This window comes from Argiope bruennichi, chromosome 2, assembly GCF_947563725.1.
Source record: "Argiope bruennichi chromosome 2, qqArgBrue1.1, whole genome shotgun sequence".
Lineage (NCBI taxonomy): Eukaryota > Metazoa > Arthropoda > Arachnida > Araneae > Araneidae > Argiope > Argiope bruennichi.
In genome coordinates, this window is record NC_079152.1 from 68,799,556 (window position 1) to 68,819,775 (window position 20,220).

Below are 20,220 nucleotides of genomic sequence, written 5' to 3' on the forward strand. Positions count from 1 at the left end.
TTCTTTTTATTTATGTACCGAATTCCAGGTTGTAGTGTTCTCAAAATTCCTCTAACACGCTCGAAAAGGATAAATAAAGACGGATCAACGAGAGATACGATTTCGAATCTAGGGTTTAATTGTGGTGAGATTCGGAATTGCTCTGCTGAGAAACGTGATTTTCTCAAGCTAATTGATTTTCCTTGTGTAGATAGGACTAGGATAACTAGAGATATAGATTTTTCTTTTCGTTGCTGCTAAACATCCAAAGCCTTAACAATTTTTTTTTTGATTATGAAGAAAGCTTTCAAGATTAGATAATTTCCATTTTTTCATTTTTAAGGCATTAAAAGGCATATTTGTATAGTTTTCTTCCACTTTCAGTTCAAAATATTTCATCTATCGGATCATAATATAATTTAGTTTCCCGCTTTCAAGTCTATGCTTTATAGATTATGCAGAATGACAATATAATTCATTTACATTATTTATAATATGCAAAACAATATTCAAAAGATTATACACATTTTATCAAAATAGTTAAATTTTGTACATACATTCTCGGATAACATTCTGTTTTTACAGATTTGTTGAAAAGCTGTATAAAGAAACATTCAATTAAGCATTTTTAGTTTTCATACTTCGTATGTTTATGTGTTGGAGTTTTAGATTTAGATTTTCGATTATCCGACGGGGCGCTATAAGGTAAAAAATTTTGAAGGCTCTCCAAGAGATAACGACATTTTTATTCTATACAAAAACACGAATTCACAGTAACAAAATGCAAAAGAGATGTACGTAAAAACAGCATTTAAAGATTGCATTAAGAGTTACATGAAAACAGCATTTAAAGACTGAATTAAAATGTACGTAAGAACGGCATTTAAAGATTGCATTAAGATATACATAAAAATAGCACACAAATAGTAAATATGCATTACGTAAAGATAACGCAGCAAAGTATCCAGAATGAATTCCAGAGAAGAACTCTGAATCAATTATTAGCGCTGACTGATAGCTTTGTCACTTTGATATTCATTGTTCCTGCAACAGACATAAAAGACTCTAAAAGGATATAGTATCTTCTCTCCTGATTGAAATATCAGAAGAATGAAGGATTCAGAAAATTCTACAGTAAAGATGATAGAATTTTCTGAACCCTTCATTTTTGTCAATAAATCATCAAAAGTCATTAGGTTTTTCTCCTAGGCGGGTGGGAGGGCAATGACCTGCATTCATTCAGCAAGTGTTAGAACTATCTGTATTAAGTGCCTTTCTAAGCAGAAAACTAATTGCGCAGGGAAGCAATATTTCAAATTCGTAATAATAACAAATGTTTTCATTTGATAAAAGAAAAAAACTGTAAAGATTCGGAAAGAATCAATTTAGGAACTATACGTCATATTCATATATAAATTTACTACTTCAATACTCCACAATATTGGGATTACATTTTCATGAAATCAACATTTAATATGGTGAAAGCATCATATATAATATTTTCTTGTTGATGATATTTTCTTGTTCTATAATATTTTCTTGTTGATAGATAAAAGCGCGCGAAGTCGTTGCCAAATTATATAAAAATTAAAGAATTTCTTTTCAATAATATTTAAAAAGAAAATAAATAATTACAAATAGAATATAACAACTCTAACACCCTAAAGGGGATTATAATTTTCGATTTAAAATTCTGTTTTCAATTTTCCAAATGTTATGATGCATTTCGATACATTTCATTACAGTCTTATTTCGAAAATCATATAATTCTTTTATTTTCGTGAAAGATTAAAGCGTGACGGCTTAAAAATGTATCGTCAAATGTTTTCATCCGTATTTAAATACTTCTGCAAATATTTGACTTAAATATTAAAAGCGAGAAAATAGCTTTAGAAAAATCTGAATGCTTAGCAAAACTGGAAAAACGTTTTTCTCCTCTTCCCAATTTACAAATTTCTAAAAGAAGGAGGTAAAAATGAGAAAATATTTTTCACTTATTTTTTACGGATATCTGCAAAATAAATAATGAAGCTTTTCCTATAAAAGTGATGTGAAATTAATATTTTAAAATTGGGCTAATTTATTGTAGGTTTATCATTTTGTTGCAAGTTCCAAAGGAAATATTTGAAAAAAAATGATTCGAAAGTTAATGATCCACTGTTTTTTAAACTGCATTTATTTTTAATGAATAAGTATTTTCAATAGAATTTTGATTTAAAAGTAATTTGTACTGTTTTTTTTTCAACTTAATATTCTTGTTTGTTAATTAAAATAATGATATGAATATCAATTTTATAACTAAACAAGACTAGAACTAATTGTTTGTACGATTTAATTTGATTAATTAAGTATATACAGAAATATTCTCGATATATAAAATATTCCATTTCTTCTAAAAGCATTTTGTTCTTTTATCCCAGTTCATTGAATATTTTTAGTCATATTAGTTTTTTCACATAATATTCTGAGGTACCAGCCAGAAATCCACAATTAGAAATAATCCCATGGTTTTATTTTAATTTTTCTCTGTTGAATGATTCGACCTCAGACACAAAATTCATTAAGCAGCCGTATTAAAACAATTTTAAAATTATTTAATGATTTTGATGGAGAATCTCTCACACTGCCGTATGAATTTAAATCATCTGGCAAAAGAATAGAATTATGGTACCGTAAAACAAGTGGTATAATATCATAATGTCCTATTAAGTTATGGATTATAAGGTAAAACAAACTAGTTTTAATTTTGAGATAAGCATGTTTAAATATTTTCATGATTGAATGTATAGGAGTGCAATTAATTGAATAATAAAAAAGCATTTGAATTTCGAAAACATTTCTTTTTTGAATGAAAGAAGGCTATCATCAGGTCAAATGGTAAATAATTCTGTTACTTCATGTTTTATTGTCCATAATTAAATTTAAATCATTGTTGAAAATGAAATCATTGTTTAAATCAATTTGGTGGGATGCCTACTTCCCACGGCCCTAGAAAGGGTTAATATAATGCTTGCCATTCTGATGAAGGTAAATAAATGAAATGAGTTTAATCAAAATAGAACAATTTTAATGAATTCCTAATGAGTCATTTGAGCATTAATGAAAATTATTTTGTTTCAATTGATTTTTGAAATAGATTTGATTATTATATCAGGATATAATTTTGATTTCATAATTATTTAATTCTTGGTTCTGACACTTTCCAAATAAATAATTCAACTAACATAAGGCTAATGGAAGTAAAATTCCATGTGCTGTTCATAACGACTATGTTTAGTAAGAACCCTATCTTAATTTTTTTAGATTCATTGTAAACATTATCTGCATAAATCTGATTTATTAATAAATTTTTAAATTAAAAATAAGTCATCTTCAATTTCTTAAAAAGTTTTTAAGAAGAAATTGATAAGAATGAAAGACTGCAATCGGAAATTTTATGGCAATCCTCATTTTGGCTATATATTACTTATAAAATAGAGGTTTATGTACTTCTAGGAGCCTTTGAGTGAGTTGAATCTGGACCGTCCGCTTTATCTGGGTGGTTATCGGCATTTGTCCACGATCAATCCGGAATCTGGTATCACATCTCGGTTCAAGGGGGCCTTCCAAAGGCTTGTCCTCAACGGTGAAGTGGTAGATGATCTCAGGAAAGTGGCCAAGTCCTCTCAAGATGTGGGGCATTACTTCGGACCACCATGTGGTCCCAATCCTTGCCACAACGGTGGTATGTGCCTACCACAGCTCAACAATTTTCACTGCAAGTGTCCCGTTGCTTATACAGGACTCTGGTGTGAAAAATGTAAGTACTGCAGTAAAATAATGGAGTTCAGAATTTTGTTTTTAGCTGTCGAATATCTGTTGTAGTGAAAGCAAAAATGAGCTTTATTTAATCAGTTTTGTTTATTTCAATCAATTGTATTCTCATTTTAATATATTGTAATTTTTAGAAAATATTTTAATGTATTTAACTCTCAACTACATCTCACTATTTATTTATATAAAATCTGAAAATTGTTCCGAATGAAGCACAAAAAAAGTATAAAAATAATGCAGCCAATACTTTTTAAAACATTGAAGTAATTATCATCTTTTAAATAGAATTACATATTAATTTTTTAATATGTGGAATGGCAAGATAAAATAAAATTTAAAACTTCAAATTTGAGAAAAATTTTATGATATGTCTATTTAAGGATAAATTATAATTAACCTAAAATTTTTAATTCAAAACAAGAGAAAGAATACAGATGAAAATTTTTATTCATTTTCATTATTATTTCTACTTTTTACCACCATCCAAATGTTTCTCCCATTATTAAAGTTGGCACAAAGCTCAAAACCTATTTTTTGAACATTTTTAAGAAAAAAGTTAGTTTGCAGATAGCAACACATTTATAAATTGATAAATGTGTTGCTATAATGATAATATCATTATTCTATGATATTATCATTAAATACTTATTCTATATAATAATTTACATGTATAACCTAATATTAACTTAAATATTATAATTACATTTTACTATTTTCTTTATAGATATTGAAAACGTATCAATTGATGAACCTGTAATGTTTGATGGCAAAAATTTCTTGAAATTTCCGAATAGGATATCATCCAGGTAAAGTATTTTGTGCATTAAGATATATATGAATTTAATGAACATATAATTTTTAATTCTAGTTTTAATTTTAAAATCTTGAAATAATTGTCAGTGGCATACTTCATTTTGTTATTATTTGATAAGTTCTCTATCTGAGCATTAATATATATGACATCCAACACATCATTTCAATATTTGAAATTTTAAATAACTTGCAGTCGAAAAGAGGTCACGTCTTTTCATATCAAGAAAAACACAGCTGGACGTTAAATGGCACGCGCAGTTATGTTTACTAATTGAGTGTATCACTTCGGAAAATGACTGCATTATTTAATCACACGGATATTTATCAATAGAATTGTTTGATAAACATCTGTGCCTTTATTTATATAACGCACAATTAAGCTTGATATCTCAATTCTTAAATTGATAATACTGATAATATGTGTAAAACAAATTAATATCATCGACTTTAGCACGAGTATAATTGAATATATTCAGAATGTTTGAGTATTAATTATGCAGAAAAGGCACAGCGATTGATTCACCCTTCAGATGGCATCGGTTGCTTAACATATCTGAATGGGTTTCAGCACATAGTAACGCATTTCGCCTCTTCATGATATATGTCTATGAAATTTAATGTAAACCCACTGACGTGTTGCTTTCTGGGTCTAATGTTTTATTTCCCAAGACTGGTAAATGAATCTATTCTTCTCCAGACATTAAATCAATATTAACATTGCCGTTTCAAATAATAAATAAAATATGTTTTATCACTGGTATTTACACAAAGATTTCAGATTCTAATACGTTCTGGGATTGTGAGCATTTTAATGAACAACGTAAATGGACAGACGATATATTAAACATATTAAATGCAGATATTACGAAAATTTCAAGCTTCTCATTTATGCATGTGTCAGACCCACGGGAAGAGGCACCTCGTAATTGAGAATAAGCTTCCGGCATGATGATTGGTTCACGCCACCTTTGTGGGTACACGGAAAGAAAGGGCCCGGCTCATCCCATTGATGGCGGGGCTGTACTTCCGAAGGCAAGTGTTGTACTATGGCGGGTGATGGCCCTTAGGACTCAAACACAGTTCCTCCCAGTGTTTCTGCCACGACGGGCATTCCGGCAAGTCGAAGAAGCCAGTTTATGATTATGTATCATCTTACAGGAGGAAATAGAAGATATATACAAAAAAAAAGGCAAACCAAAATGAATTACTCAGCCAACAAATTAGGCATTACTTTAAAGAGTGTTATGATTTAAAAAAGAATGAGAATTAACATCATAAACTGCATGATGAGGTGACAATACGAAATCTACAGGCAACTTTTATGCAATTTTCACATTTCTGTATCCTTTTAACAGCACTGATTAATCCTCTCTTTGTTATCAAATAGTAAACGGTCAAAAGCCTTTATCTATAGCCATTTCATTAAAATTTGATAGAAATTTTATCAATTTCATAAAAGCTTCATCATGCATTTTCTTAGTAATTTTTTTAAATAAAATTTCCCAAACATTCGTTGCAGCCTTCATACAGATGGACACAACAGAATTGAAGTGACATTTCGTACAGAATCGAGTGATGGACTTCTTCTGTGGTCTCATGAGGATCTTCCGACGGTCGGCGACTTCTTAGCACTGGCTATAGCGGAAACATTTTTGGAAGTCAGTTTTAATTCTGCGGAAAGCCGTGAACCCTTGACCATCCGACACACTAACCCTGTGAATGATGGTCAGTGGCATCGCGCAGTAGTTGATAGGTAAGATATGAGAAAATTTTTCAAACTATTCAATTGCATGATGAGTAAACTTTACGGCAGATATTTGAAAATGCTAGTTTTTTTTTTTTTTTTTTTTTTTTTTTTTTTGGCACTTAATGTTTGAAGCCTGATGCAAATGGAAATAAATATTTTTCGTACAGGATTTAATCTGTTTATATGATGTTAAACACAGCATTTGAACCTGAACAGAAATGTACGTTGAAAGAGTTAGAATTATTATGATAATATTGATAATTTTGTACTGATTTCTTACAAAATGTCTGTCCCCGTCATTATTTTTTAAAAAAAGAATAAAATGTAGGGTATGCACATTGATAAGAAGGAAGATATCGCGCTTAATTTAAGGTTCAAAGAGGTTATAAAAGAAATAATTTTAATTGATATTAAACATTTTAGAATATCATCAGTCAATAATGATTACAAGAATGGTATAATTTCATTCAATTATTTGTGAGGCGCTATCCCTTGTTAAATACTGCTCTGTAACCTAAAGCATAATTATTAAACAATACTCCCAAACCTGGCGACATAAGCTCTGATCATTTTGGTACAAATAAAATACAGAAACAAAGCAATTATGCAGGGCCTTTGTTGATTTATTTTTGTTTTTTAACATATATGAGCAGAGATAAAAAAATTATCGACCTTGGAATATTTTTCTCTTGTATTTGTAACCATTTAAGAGAGATCTGAAAATCAGATGAAACTAATAAATAAATTACGAAACTGCAATAATTAGTAAATGAGTATTAAAGATATATAAAGAGAATTTTAAAATCAAATTATTTAAAGTTATGAATAAATAATTTGTGGTGTGCTATCATACCTCTAATATCATAATAAAAATATTATGAATGAGCTATAATGGAAAACTGATTTCATTATGATAATTTCACTTTTATCAACAAAAAATGAAATGAATTGCCCCTGAAGAATTAAGAAAATGGCGTATTTAAATAATCAATATATCCGAGTGCCAATAAGCGTCTCAATACAATATACCCTGAATAAAATTTAATTTAGTGTATTCAAACTAATAGGGGGATCTCCTCTAAGCTTTTCCCTATATATTCCAATAAAGCTCTTGTCCTCTTTTTCTGCATAAAATTGTGAATCTTGGGTAATGCTACGAATGCCTTGTCAAGTGTTGGCAAAATATAACTGTGCAGTATATATTCTTGGCGTAAATATAGTATTTTTATTGAATCTATCTGGCGAATTCGTATTTTGGATGCAATTTAACGATTGAAACCAAAAGGTGAAACGGAATTATAGTTGTAGTCACAACAAACTGAATTTCATTGATTTAATTCGTTGCGTTTTCTGATTTATTCTGTTTATATGCATGAGAAAATGCAGATCTATATGCGGTAAACCTTTTGATTGATTTGTTTAAAAATCTGATAATTATCTATATTTCAGTTGTTAAACTCGTCTATCAAATATTTTCTACCCGCGTTGTGTAGTTATCGAGTTCCTTTAAATAATCAGAAAGGCAGATTTCATGTGAAGGGATTTCGTTTATATTTTGAAAGAAATCTGAAAAGGCGGTTTAAAGTGAACGCACTAAATTTTATTTGTCTAGCTCAAATATTTTCAGAAGTATCGTATTTACACAGACATAATGCCAAAAATGCATTTTTCGGTTTCATGGTGGCCTGAAACGTAGAAATTCTTAAAAATTTCTAGTTCGAATTTTTTCTCTATTATAAGGGTTGTCCAAATTAAAAATAGACAAGTTGAACGAAAAAATAATACCTTTATTGGAAATCAAAAGAAATTGCCTTGGACGCTGTAACACAGGTTCATTGCTTAGATAGAAGTCTATGCTTTTGTTGTAGAAAGATGGTGGTTGATTTTTGAGAAAGTCCTGCACAACTTCTTTCTCTTCGTCGTCCAAATAGGTAGTGCAATTACTAGTGATTGCCTGTAGTGCAATCTTAAGTAGTTCAAAGATGTAGCAATCACTGGGTGACAAATTCGGACTGTAAGGCCGTGTTCCAACACCTCTAAACGAAATTTTTTAGCTTCGTCTGGATTTCGCCGGAGACGTGTGGGCGGCATTGTCATAGAGAATCAGCACTTGTTGTGAGAGAATGCCTTGCTGTTTGCTTTTCGTAATTTCGCCAGACTACGACAGTATTGTATTGAATTGATAATGTTCCTTTGGAGCAGGAAATCAATCTAGAATGGTCCATGGCAGTCGAAGAATCAGGAACTGTATTACCGTTCGTTGTTCCGATCAGGACGCATCCATGTTTAGCGCGACTTTACTTTCGACCAGTTTCCTCTACCATGCACAGCTTTCGCAGCTGACCGCTGTATGCAGTTCACACCTCCTACCATCTTTATATTCCTGTTAGGTGACGCTACTATAGCGAGAGTTATTCTGAAGCAATCACTAGAGTCCACTTTTCATTTGGGCACTAATGATTATACAGTATACAATATTTCATATACAAAAAAGTAAAAACTAAAACATTCATAGATTGAGATGCAAATTACAAAGTATATGCTTACGCTTAGAAAGAGAAATTTCACAATCCATCAAATGATATAAATTTTATAATTCAAGATATTTTAATACTTCACAACAGTGACGATGAATTAAGTGCTTGTATAAAAGAGAATGATTTAAAAGCTTTGTAAAGTGATATTTGCTTTTAATATAAAAAAAATTACTGAACGATTATTTATATATATTTATAATTTTAAAATCTCCGTAACTGTATGAATTTATCAATAATATTTTGGCTATATTACAAAAAAATTGTATCTTAATAAACTGGCTACTGGTTTCTTTAAATTTTTTTAAATTAGATGCAGTATTAAATGTACAAAATGTGTAAAAAAAAGTGTTAATGTTCCAAAAGTGTTAATGTTTGAATTGAGTACAAATAAATTAATAATGGTAAATATGAAAACAATGATAAACGTGTGCGGGGAAAATATTGAAATATTTTGTATGTGTGAAAGACATGCAAAAAAATTCCCTAAGAAACCTATAGTGTCATAAATCCAAAGTTTATTTCATCCAATACTTACAGTTCTGAAATAGCTGAGAAATTGCACCTAAACATGTAAAACCATTACAACTTGCTCACAAATGTTAGAATTTTATAAGCTTAGAAAAATGCAAATAATATGCATCATTCCCAAATAAATTTTTGTTAACATTGGATTAAAACTTTTTTTAAAAAAATAATATATACTTGTTAAAGTACGGGATGTTATAAACAAGAAAGGTTGAAATGTTTTTCAGGCTACTATACTCATATTTCCCAAAAAATATGAAATATTAGAAATGCATGATGGAATGTCGCAACATAGTTTATCAAAATGCCATTTATTTGCGTTAAATGGATTTTTTAAGTTTTCGGTACTTCTCTTCAAATTTCCAGTTTTAAATACTAAACTTAATATTTCCTGTAAATAATTTATTTGAAAAATAAGTTGAATTAATATTATATGTATTCCTGAAGGAGAACTTACCTTACATTTGAAACTTTCCTTCTGGAATAAATCATCTTCTCTAAATTATACACATGGAATGAATACAATCTAACTTTTATGTTTAAACAAAAATCTGTTTCCAAAGGGAAAGTTTGATACATCTCAAAACAAAGCGCAAATGAACTCCCCATTAGAATAATAAGTGAGATAAACCATCTTTGGAGAAAATTAAATCCGACTCATTAGAAGAGCATAATTCCTTCTAAAATGCAGTATTCAGAAAATATTATCCGTTTGAAAACTATTCCATTCGCACAGTTGTCAATTATTCGGAAATAATTTCCATTTGTGTCTGAATATTAATCAAGTTACACACTAAGAATCTACTCGAGTGCTCGAGGGAGCTCGCAACTTTCACATCCGTCGTAAATTAATGTTTAGATAATGGAATAGCATTAAGTATTTCAGAAAAGATAATATCCATGTATTATGTATGAGCTGATTAGCCAAAGGATGATCCATTCTGGCCAGAAATAAGATAGCCACTGATGAAACACGATACTCGCAACATTCCGTAATTAAAAGGAATGAATAATACGTAATGTAATAAACTGAAGGAAAGACGTTCCCAACATTAATTAACAATTTAATCAATTTCGCTAAACCAAGCATTAATTAATATTTGAGTTCATTTTGTTTCGCTTGGCTTTCTATCTCTACTCGTCATTGTTTCAAAGCAGTTAATGATTTGGAATAGTTTGGAATTAATACCTCACCTAAAAAATAGTAGATAATGACAATAGTACGTAAAAATTCTAAATAAAATAAAAATCAACATTTAATTTAATAGAAGAATAAATCAACTATAATATTAACAAAGTATCAATTCTGTCAATAATAAAATTATAAGATAATATTTCCCTGAGGAAGAAAAATTAAAAGTCTTTCTTCTAACAAAATGAAGTGAATCTACAAATTATCAAAAGTAGACATTCCTAACAGAAAGAATTACAGAAGACTAATCAACTTAAAATGTATCGATATTCATTATAATAAAATTCTTATGTATGAATGAAGTTAAATTTCACGCTTTGCTTCAAACAATATTCTTAAAGCTTCTTGTCATGACAAGCATTAATATTTTTGCGTAGGCAGCAACAAATTATTAAATTTTTTTAAATGTTATTTTTGCGCCCTTAGCAACAAATTATTAAAATTTAAAAAAAATTAACCAATTAAAAATGTCAGGATTTTATTTACTTTAAGTAAAATAAAAAAATAAGTATATTGAAAGTTTGACCCAAATATGTAAATATATAAGTAGAAAATGAAACTCTACAGTTTAGAACGTATTATGCAAACTTCCTATTTATGGTCGTTTTTATAATATTCATATCTTTTCACTTTAGAATTGTTTTTAATCCTTCAATTTGAAAAATGTGAGAAATATGGTATATGTTCCTTCATTTTAAGAATAGCCTATTTTTATAATAATGATTAGTTTTTACTAACACATATTTATATATTAAATATATTTTTTAATTAACTTAAAAACGATTTTTCATTTGAAGTTCTGTTTACAGTTTCAGTTAAATTTTATTAATTTTATACAAGCGCTTTTCTAATTGGCAATATGCTAATTTAATATTTTCAAAACTTAATTTCATTTAATCGGCTTATTTAATTAAATTAGATTTCGTATGAATATTCCTATGTTAGTGAGCCTGAGAAAAAAAAATTCTACTATATTTAGAATCCGGAATTATAAATTAAAAGTAAACTTACTACTAAATTAAGTTTACTTCTTTTTTGATTTTGCCATAAAATTTAGTTAATTTAAACTATATGCATCATCATTAAAATTTATATACGATTGAGAGAAACAAAATGAAGTGTCAAATATAAAAAAAATTAAAAAAAATCTTTAAGTGACGATATACGTCAGGAATATAACAAAACTATTAAGGAGAAATATCATTTGTATTTGTAATAACACATATTGATAAGACATTTTATGTGCCTAATTAATATTAAATTTCCATTAATTAAAAAATCCTTATAATTACAAATTATATCATTCAAAGAATGAAAACCAATTAAAAATGTCAGGATTTTATTTACTTTAAGTAAAATAAAAAAATAAGTATATTTATAACATTTTTTAATATATTTTTTTGTATACAAAGTAGAGCGATGAATAATGTTTTCAGAGCATATTACTTCTTGTAACAAAGTATAAAATATCGACCTTTATTTTTTTTTGAAAAAATAAAGGTCGATATTTTATATAATCTAAGAATTTGAAAGAAGAAGAAAAGAACGGAAGAACTTATATTCCGGGAATTTGTTGTTAGAAGGATTCTTTGCACAATTTGACTAATATTATATATGTCGAAATTTATTCCTGGAATGGAAATATAATCCTAAAAGTATTATTTGAAATGAAAGACTCAGTGCAAAGTTCGGATGGATTTTTATTAAAAAATCACGTAAATAATCAAGATTTTTCTTTTAAAAATCTTATTAAGATTACAAAATATTAAATACTATTTCTTGCAATTGTGTGCTTTCAGAAACAATCGCCATGGGATGTTGCAAGTTGATGACGACACACCTTCCGTTGTTACGTCGACGCCTGAAACAAAACACATTAATACAGATGGAGTGCTATGGATAGGTAAGGAAAGCAACAATATATTGTAAATGCAAATGAAAATATTGTATTCAAAACTTTCACTAAAGGCTTACTCTTGAAACTCCTTTTCAATTAATTTAACAATCTTCTACAACGTATAAAATGTTTTGAAAACTAATATATTGTCTCTGTATTTAATTTAAATTATTCTTATAATTATGGTAAATTTTATTTAATGTTTTTGAGAAGTATTAATTTCGATTTACGGTATTTTGTGCATATATCCATTACAATTCATCTATATTTAGGATATTCTACATCTAAGATCATATCTATTAAAGATATCTATAAAATATTTAAAAAAAAACAATGAAAAGAATTTTTACTGTCCTAAAATACGTATATTCAATTATTCTATAATTATTAAAACGCATTTTTAGAATAAATATAGGAATTATTTTATTTCCTTCAAATGTCAATTTTCAGGAAAAACTTTTTTACTGCAAGTAATTTTTATTAAAATATTCCTAAAATGAAACTTAATTATAACTTATTCATTCAGGCTTTCTATTAGCTGATAAGATGAAATATTGGGTTTCGGGAAAAGGTTCTGGTCAATCATACCATCAACGTAAAGATAACTTTTAAAACGTTTTAATAGAACGCACTTTTTTATAAGAATGACAGTTCTAATTACATATCTAAACATAGGACAGTGCGATGCTTAAAGCACACTTAGGAAACCTACTTAAGGAATTAACTATTTAGCAGAAATCTAAAGAGAATCTCAGTTTTATTTTAGAGCATGATAGAACTTCTTATTTTAAATTTCGAGCAATTTTCTTAAAAATAAACAATATTTCAAAGATAAAGAATCTGTAATAATAATAATAATAATCGGGAGTGCTTCTAACTTTCTCACATATTCCTCAATAAAGGTCTTATATTTTCCCTTCTTTCACATAAAATTATGGACTTTGGTTAAGGCTGCGAAAACCTTACATGGCGTTGGGGAACAATAGATACGAAATGTAGTTCTTTGACTTGACTATATCATTTTTACTGAATCTTCCGGGAGAAAATGTATTTATGCGCCTTTTGGCAGTCGATAGACCCCAAAATTTGATACGAAACTATAATTATAATAAGAAGATAGTAATCCATTGATAATATAGTAAGTGTAATATAGTATTATAATATAGTAATTGAAGATAGTAATCCATTGATTGAAGATAGAATTCCATTGATCAAAATCATCGTGTTTATGACACCAACAAGCAATCAACTGGTTGACGGATTTGAGAAGTATCTATATTTTAGATGTTAAACGTGCATACCAATTATTAATAATCGGCAATTGTGCGTTTTGTAGATATCGATTTTCTATTACACAAATAATTATCCAGGTGGACTTACTGTGAACACATAGAACAGATTCCGTTCAAATTCCGATTGAAATGTAAAATTCTTGTTTTAACTTCATTTATCAATCTTCTACCATCTAGTTCTAAGCGTTTTTAGGTCATCGTGTAGATATATAGATAGATATAACGCAAAAAAAAATCCTAAAAAATTTTGAGGGAGGTCTGAAACGAGAAGATTTATTAAAATATCGAGTACCACAAATCGACGTTTGCAATACTTCTTCCGTATTTCGTATGCAAAAAATGTAAAAAAAGCATCGTCAGGAAAAGACGAAATCATTTTCCCCTCTGATCTCACTCATTACTCATTTTAATTAATTATATGCATCTGAATGCCTTTTTATTCATTCATTTTAAATTCATTTTGTAGTTAATATTTTACTTCATTTAATTATTAGCTTTCATATTTAAGAGTCCATTTTCTCCTTCATTAAAAAACCCTGTCAACTTCTTAAGGAACGTTTTATTTTTCTCACTGCATGAATTTATTTTCTCCAGGTGTCAACACATTTTTCAAACTTTACTCTATTTTATATTGTATGATTTGTTCCTGATTCACTTCGGCATTTGTTCTTTCAGCAGTCTACTTACATTTATGTTCCGCTAAAACCTAAATAATTTTTAAAGATCAGATACTAAAAGGAGGGCACCTCGTGATCTATTTTTATGCAGATAAATAAATACTCTATGTAACTTCTTCATATCTTAGAATAAAATTACAATTCGAGCACTAATTACATTCATTTGAATCGATGCAATTATTTTATAAGATTAAACATAAATTTAGTTTAAGAAAAAAAATCATATTAAAATTCTTGTAAAAAATAAAATGCTGAAATCTAGGCAAATTATTTAGAAATGTATCAAATAGAAATCTAAAAATACTTGAGGAATACATAGACCTATCGCAAATTATTATTCCTTTTAATAAAATCCAAGACATCACTTGTAGACGATTTTTTGCTAGAGAGGGTGAATGGAGGTATTAAATAAGTAAGATGTGTGAATACCTGGATTATTGATTTATTTTAATTTCTTCATACTTCTAATTAATTCCCATGTGGTCAATCTTGATTATCTTGATTATCATGTGGTCATGATAATCAAGGTTTAATGCCTTGCTAAATAAAATATAAAAATCTCCTCTTGCATTTTTCTTTTATTTCATTTTTAAATCAGTATCTTCTGGAAGATGCTTAAAAACACGAAGAGCTCCCATACTTTAGATTAGCCAATCGGTCCATTTGTTATTGCTTATGCCTTTGAATCGGTTCTGGGACTTTGCTATTTAAGCACCCACATTTTAAACTACAATTTTGTAAATGATGAAATAAAAAAAGTGAAGTTGATAGTTAATAATTATTAGACACATTTAAAATCGAATTTAAGCAAAGATCATTTCAACCAAAATAAATCACTGAATTGATTTGTAAAAATATCGTAAAAGAAAGAATCATTCAACTAAAATGCTACAATACTTAGCAACATACTATAATTTTAAACAGCTACGTATCTATAAATGATAAATCAAAGAATCCCGCAAATGGTAATTTATCAGTTGTAATTAGTTTAATTATAATTCAAAAAGTAATAACATTTTGAGATTTCAATATCATTGCAAGTTATATTTTCAAAAGAATAATATCAAATATATATGTTCAGGGTATAAACAGGCCCATTGCTTTTCAAAAAAATCACATATTTCAACTTAACATTTTATTTATGCAGAGTATATTATATATACGATATTTTCAACTCTCAAAATAAAAATGCTCTGCAGAAACATTATATATAGGCTTCATCATCCTAATTCGGCACTCAACGTAATATTCTAATACATCGATATTTTATTGAGTGACTTAAATTTAACGGAAATCAACATGCATATCTTTTATATCAATTTGTAATTTCTTCTTATGAAATTCAAGATATCGTAACAACCAACTAATATCTCCTGTCAAATGTCTCAAAGTTCTTCAAATCACGTTTTGAAGATACGAATTGGAGATTTTTTAAAATTGGGATTGACAAGGCTAACGTCTCTACAATAATTGCCTTCATTTTTTTTAAATCTAGCATCTACTTCCTCTGACTTTTTTTTTATCAAATCTCTGTTCCAATTTACTTATGATACATATTTGTCAATTTTAAATTACAATATGAATCTTGTTTAAGTTCTTGATACGTTTTATAAATTTATATTATTTTTCTTAATATTTGGGATAACAATTGTTTCTGGTGTTTTCGATTACACTTATATCCTTAATATTTATCCTATTTTTGTCTATCAGAAGCATGAAATTTGAATGCACTTAGTTCGAAACCTGTAGAGTAACATTTCTATTTTGATAGTCCTTTTGACAAACAAAATGCTTTATAAATAGGCTCCTTAATACGCTAGCTACCTCATGACTTACCTGTAATTCGCATCTAATAAGTTCGTTCCTTTTTTTACTTTAGTTAAGAGAGAACAGAGAATGGATTATCTATTAGACAAATTATAAATCACAGCCTTAAATCATAGCAACGAATATAAGAAATAAAAGGCAATTTATACGTGATTATGTGGACAATTTATAAATTTACGTATGCATTTAAAGAGAATTACTATATCACGAATTTTTTTTTAAATTCTATTAGCATTCGTTCATTTTACGTAATATATAACTTTAACACAAAATATAATACGTTTTATTTTTATTTGGCTCACAAATGATCAATATCGAATCAGCTAATGGATTTTTCAATCTCCATTTCCTTTTCTTCCCTTGCAGGTGGTTGCTCAAACTTGCCAAATGGACTACCTTCAGCCTACTACAAAGGCTTCGTGGGGTGCATTCACTCCGTGATCGTAGACGGTGAACCTCTCAAAATCACCACTCACGGAACTGGACAATCGTGTTCCCACACGTGACAGCCATTCCAGGAGGAAGAAAAGGTGCTTTGACATTCGGAGTGGTGCTAACTCATTCTGAACTCCAAAACTGACCGGAGAAGTGTTTTATATGAACTACAGAATCAAATCGATACTGCCTATAAAGTTTTATATTTTCCGATTCTTAAAAGGATGAACGCTTGTAATTAGTGCTTTGCGGAATTGTATGATATGATACATATTGTGGTGCATAAAATGGGAGAGAGATTCATCAGAGTCAGAAGAAATTATCATTGTATATTTTAAAGAACCGTACATTGTTATTTATATAAAAAATTTAAAACCAAATGAAGACATAATTATTAAATAATTCTGTATCTTTGATTTAAAAAAGTAGAAACAGTGGAATAAGAGAATGAAACCTTAAATAACGCGTTGAAATTGCATATTTAAACATAATTATATATTTCTTTCCAAAATTCGAACATCTTATTAAAAAAACTTACAGTGAGTTGGGAATTAAAACAATTTCAAGATAATAAGCCTTTTATACTTTCAGCTTATCTTTTCCGGTTCGCATTCGAACTTGGATGTTATATTTAACATTTAATCCTAGAAAGAATTATAATTCCTTTATCTTAATTTCAACAACCATTTGCCAATATTCCTAATTTATTTTTAAAACAAAAAGCAAAATTTTATTATTGAAAGAATTATGGTGTAAAATTATCTCACTATTAAATTTATGTATATCTTGATTTTCATGGCGAGCACTTTTGAAACGGCGCCAAGAATAACTCTAAACTAGAAAGCCAAAGTGAAAGTGTGAGTAGTTGCTTTAGTTTGGCTAGTTTTGACTGTATTTTTTACATTATTTGGCAGTTTGGCGTGATCGCTGTGGATTTCAAACTATACCTAAATTTATTAAATCATAAGTTCCTTTTAATTTGAATATCTTAGAAATCATTTTCGATTCTGTTCTATTTACAAAGAAATTACGTTAAACAAAATCTAGAATCCTTTACTAAAATTATCTATTTTCAAATAGAAATAAGAGTAACTCTGATCCTAATTATACAGGTACCTTTATAGCACAATGATTTATCCTGGCCAAATCATTTTTTCTCATTCTAATGCTAGAAAAAATATTTAATCAGATAATTTTCAATACTCTCTCGTATAAAATATAAAACTCGTACAAATCTCGTATAAATTTAAGTTTCTACAATGCATTCTATATTTTTTTATAATTCAAAATAAAAAAAATATATTTAAAAGATTAAAAATCGATTTAAATACATATTTAAAAAATAAATATATAACAATAAAAGTTTATAGATTTATTTTAAGTAATATATAAAATGCGATAATTTCTTTGAACATTTCTCAGAAGAAAAAGAAGCTTAATTTTTTAAATGAAAAATAAAGCTAAATGGATAATAAATGGTAAATAAGTTTTAAAATGAATATAGACGTTTTAGTTTTTAATAGATGTAATTACAATGAGATACATGCTCAGTACTGAAAATTACATTTGGCAAGTTCTGTATTAAATTAAAATGAAGTATATATATAGTTAACCATGAATGATTATTAAAATAAAAGACAATTATCCTTAGACGTTAATCAATCATCTAAAAATTGGGTTTTTAAAAATAATTAAAATGTTATTAATACTGTACAAAATATTAACATAAAATTATTCGAAAATGATTATATATTTTCATTCACAATGAAACGTCTACAATTATATACTAACGGGTGATGAAAACATACCATTGCTTAAAAATATGGCATCGTAAATTTAAATTAGACAAATAATGTTAATAGAAATTTCAAAAGAAGATAATTTGATTTGTTTTACTATTGAAATACACGATGGTGATATCATTTTTACTATTGAGTTAGCTTATACGAACAATATTGAAAATAGTGTGGTAATGAGTTTTTATTTGCCATTACAGGGTTCCAAAGATAAAACAAGTAGTTTCTTCAATTTTGAACCAAGATTCGACTACTCAGATTTTTAAGCTAATTATGTAGCATAATATACTAAAGCATTTTAATATCTTTTAAAAGAAATACTTGAAAAAATATAAAACTCGGCAATTAATTTGTTATAAAAAGTAATATATTATTTGTAAATTATTATAAAGGATGTTTTACATAAATATATTATTGTAACGATTATTTCATTCAGAACTCATTTTAAAAGTAATTAGAGGGAGGGCTGTTGCTCTTAACATTTCTACTTACCATGAATCACGTTTTCATGTTTTTAATTTTAACTGCACGCTTATTGAATTTCGAAGATGTTAACACCTGTCTATCTTTATATAGACAAACTGCACAAAGGGGCCTTGTATATATAAACGTGATTCTATTGAGCAGAGAAAGTGTGTTTTATAAATGGATTATGAGTTATGAATAGTTTTAAGATATAAATCTTTATAAATAAAAAGATGGTTTATTGTGTGTTTTGAATGTTCTTTCACAAGACTTTTAGTGTGCTATTCTACACAATTTATGAAATTCATTTCATATAATTAGTTTTATTCATAATATTATTGGATAATTCATCGTACAATACCAATGTAAGTTAAGTCGAAGTTAAATCGCAGGTTTTCGTTGATATCAAAACTATTATAATTGTTGGAGTAGCTTTATTATACGCATTTTTAAGCGGTTATACATAGCTACATGTCATTGTCTTACTATCACCGTGCAATTTTCGGTGATTAATCGTAAAGATGCGGTTAACACAGAGACTACAAAAAACGCTTGTATTTCATGTCTTTTTCCCTACAGATTTAAACCAAAATGTGACTATGAACAACTACTCTTTTAGTCACAAAGTCACACGGAAAGTTTCCTATATTTAAGTTTTAGTGTTTTTTTTCCCTTCAAATTATTGCTTTTACTTGATTGCGAAAGTATATACCGATAAATAGTCTGATTTTTTTTTTAATTATAATATTTTGTGTTTGTATAATTCGTATGCTATGATGTAAAAGTGCAAGAGAACAAAAGTTAATACTGCATGTTGTGCTTTAAGGAAAAAACTAGACAATTAAAAAACCTGTGAAATTAGACTGTTTAGTTAATTAATAACTATTCTGTTCGAGGCGTGCAAAATGCTGGCGTTTCCACAACACCAAAGATTTCACCATCTTCACCAAGTATAAAGGCTGGATTCCTTGTAATTTTGTTTGTTGACGTTTCTTTCATACATTGAAGTTTAAACACAGTTTATTATTATTATTATTATTTGCCGATTAAAAATTCCTTATATTTCAAACGGAGATGTATCGGATATTCAACAATGAGCAAGATTCACATCAGGTATATATCTAAATTTGAATCAGGAAATTTTTTCTATGATTTTCTAGTTAAACATTAATTTTTGGTACGAATAGCAGAAAACTGAACCAATATCGTAAGTACTTCAGCCATT

The 20,220-nt window shown here is 28.1% G+C and overlaps 1 protein-coding gene across 1 annotated transcript in view; it reads left to right on the forward strand.

Moving 5' to 3' along the window:
* Positions 1-17,986, forward strand: part of LOC129962213 (agrin-like) — a 282,823-nt gene extending 264,837 nt beyond the window's left edge. The window contains exons 21-25 of the mRNA XM_056075952.1: positions 3,475-3,778; positions 4,517-4,598; positions 6,125-6,358; positions 12,406-12,509; positions 16,666-17,986. Coding sequence (XP_055931927.1) covers positions 3,475-3,778; positions 4,517-4,598; positions 6,125-6,358; positions 12,406-12,509; positions 16,666-16,805 — 864 coding nt within the window. The 3' untranslated portion in view covers positions 16,806-17,986. The remainder of the gene's footprint in view (positions 1-3,474; positions 3,779-4,516; positions 4,599-6,124; positions 6,359-12,405; positions 12,510-16,665) is intronic.
* The last annotated feature ends 2,234 nt before the right edge of the window (positions 17,987-20,220 follow it).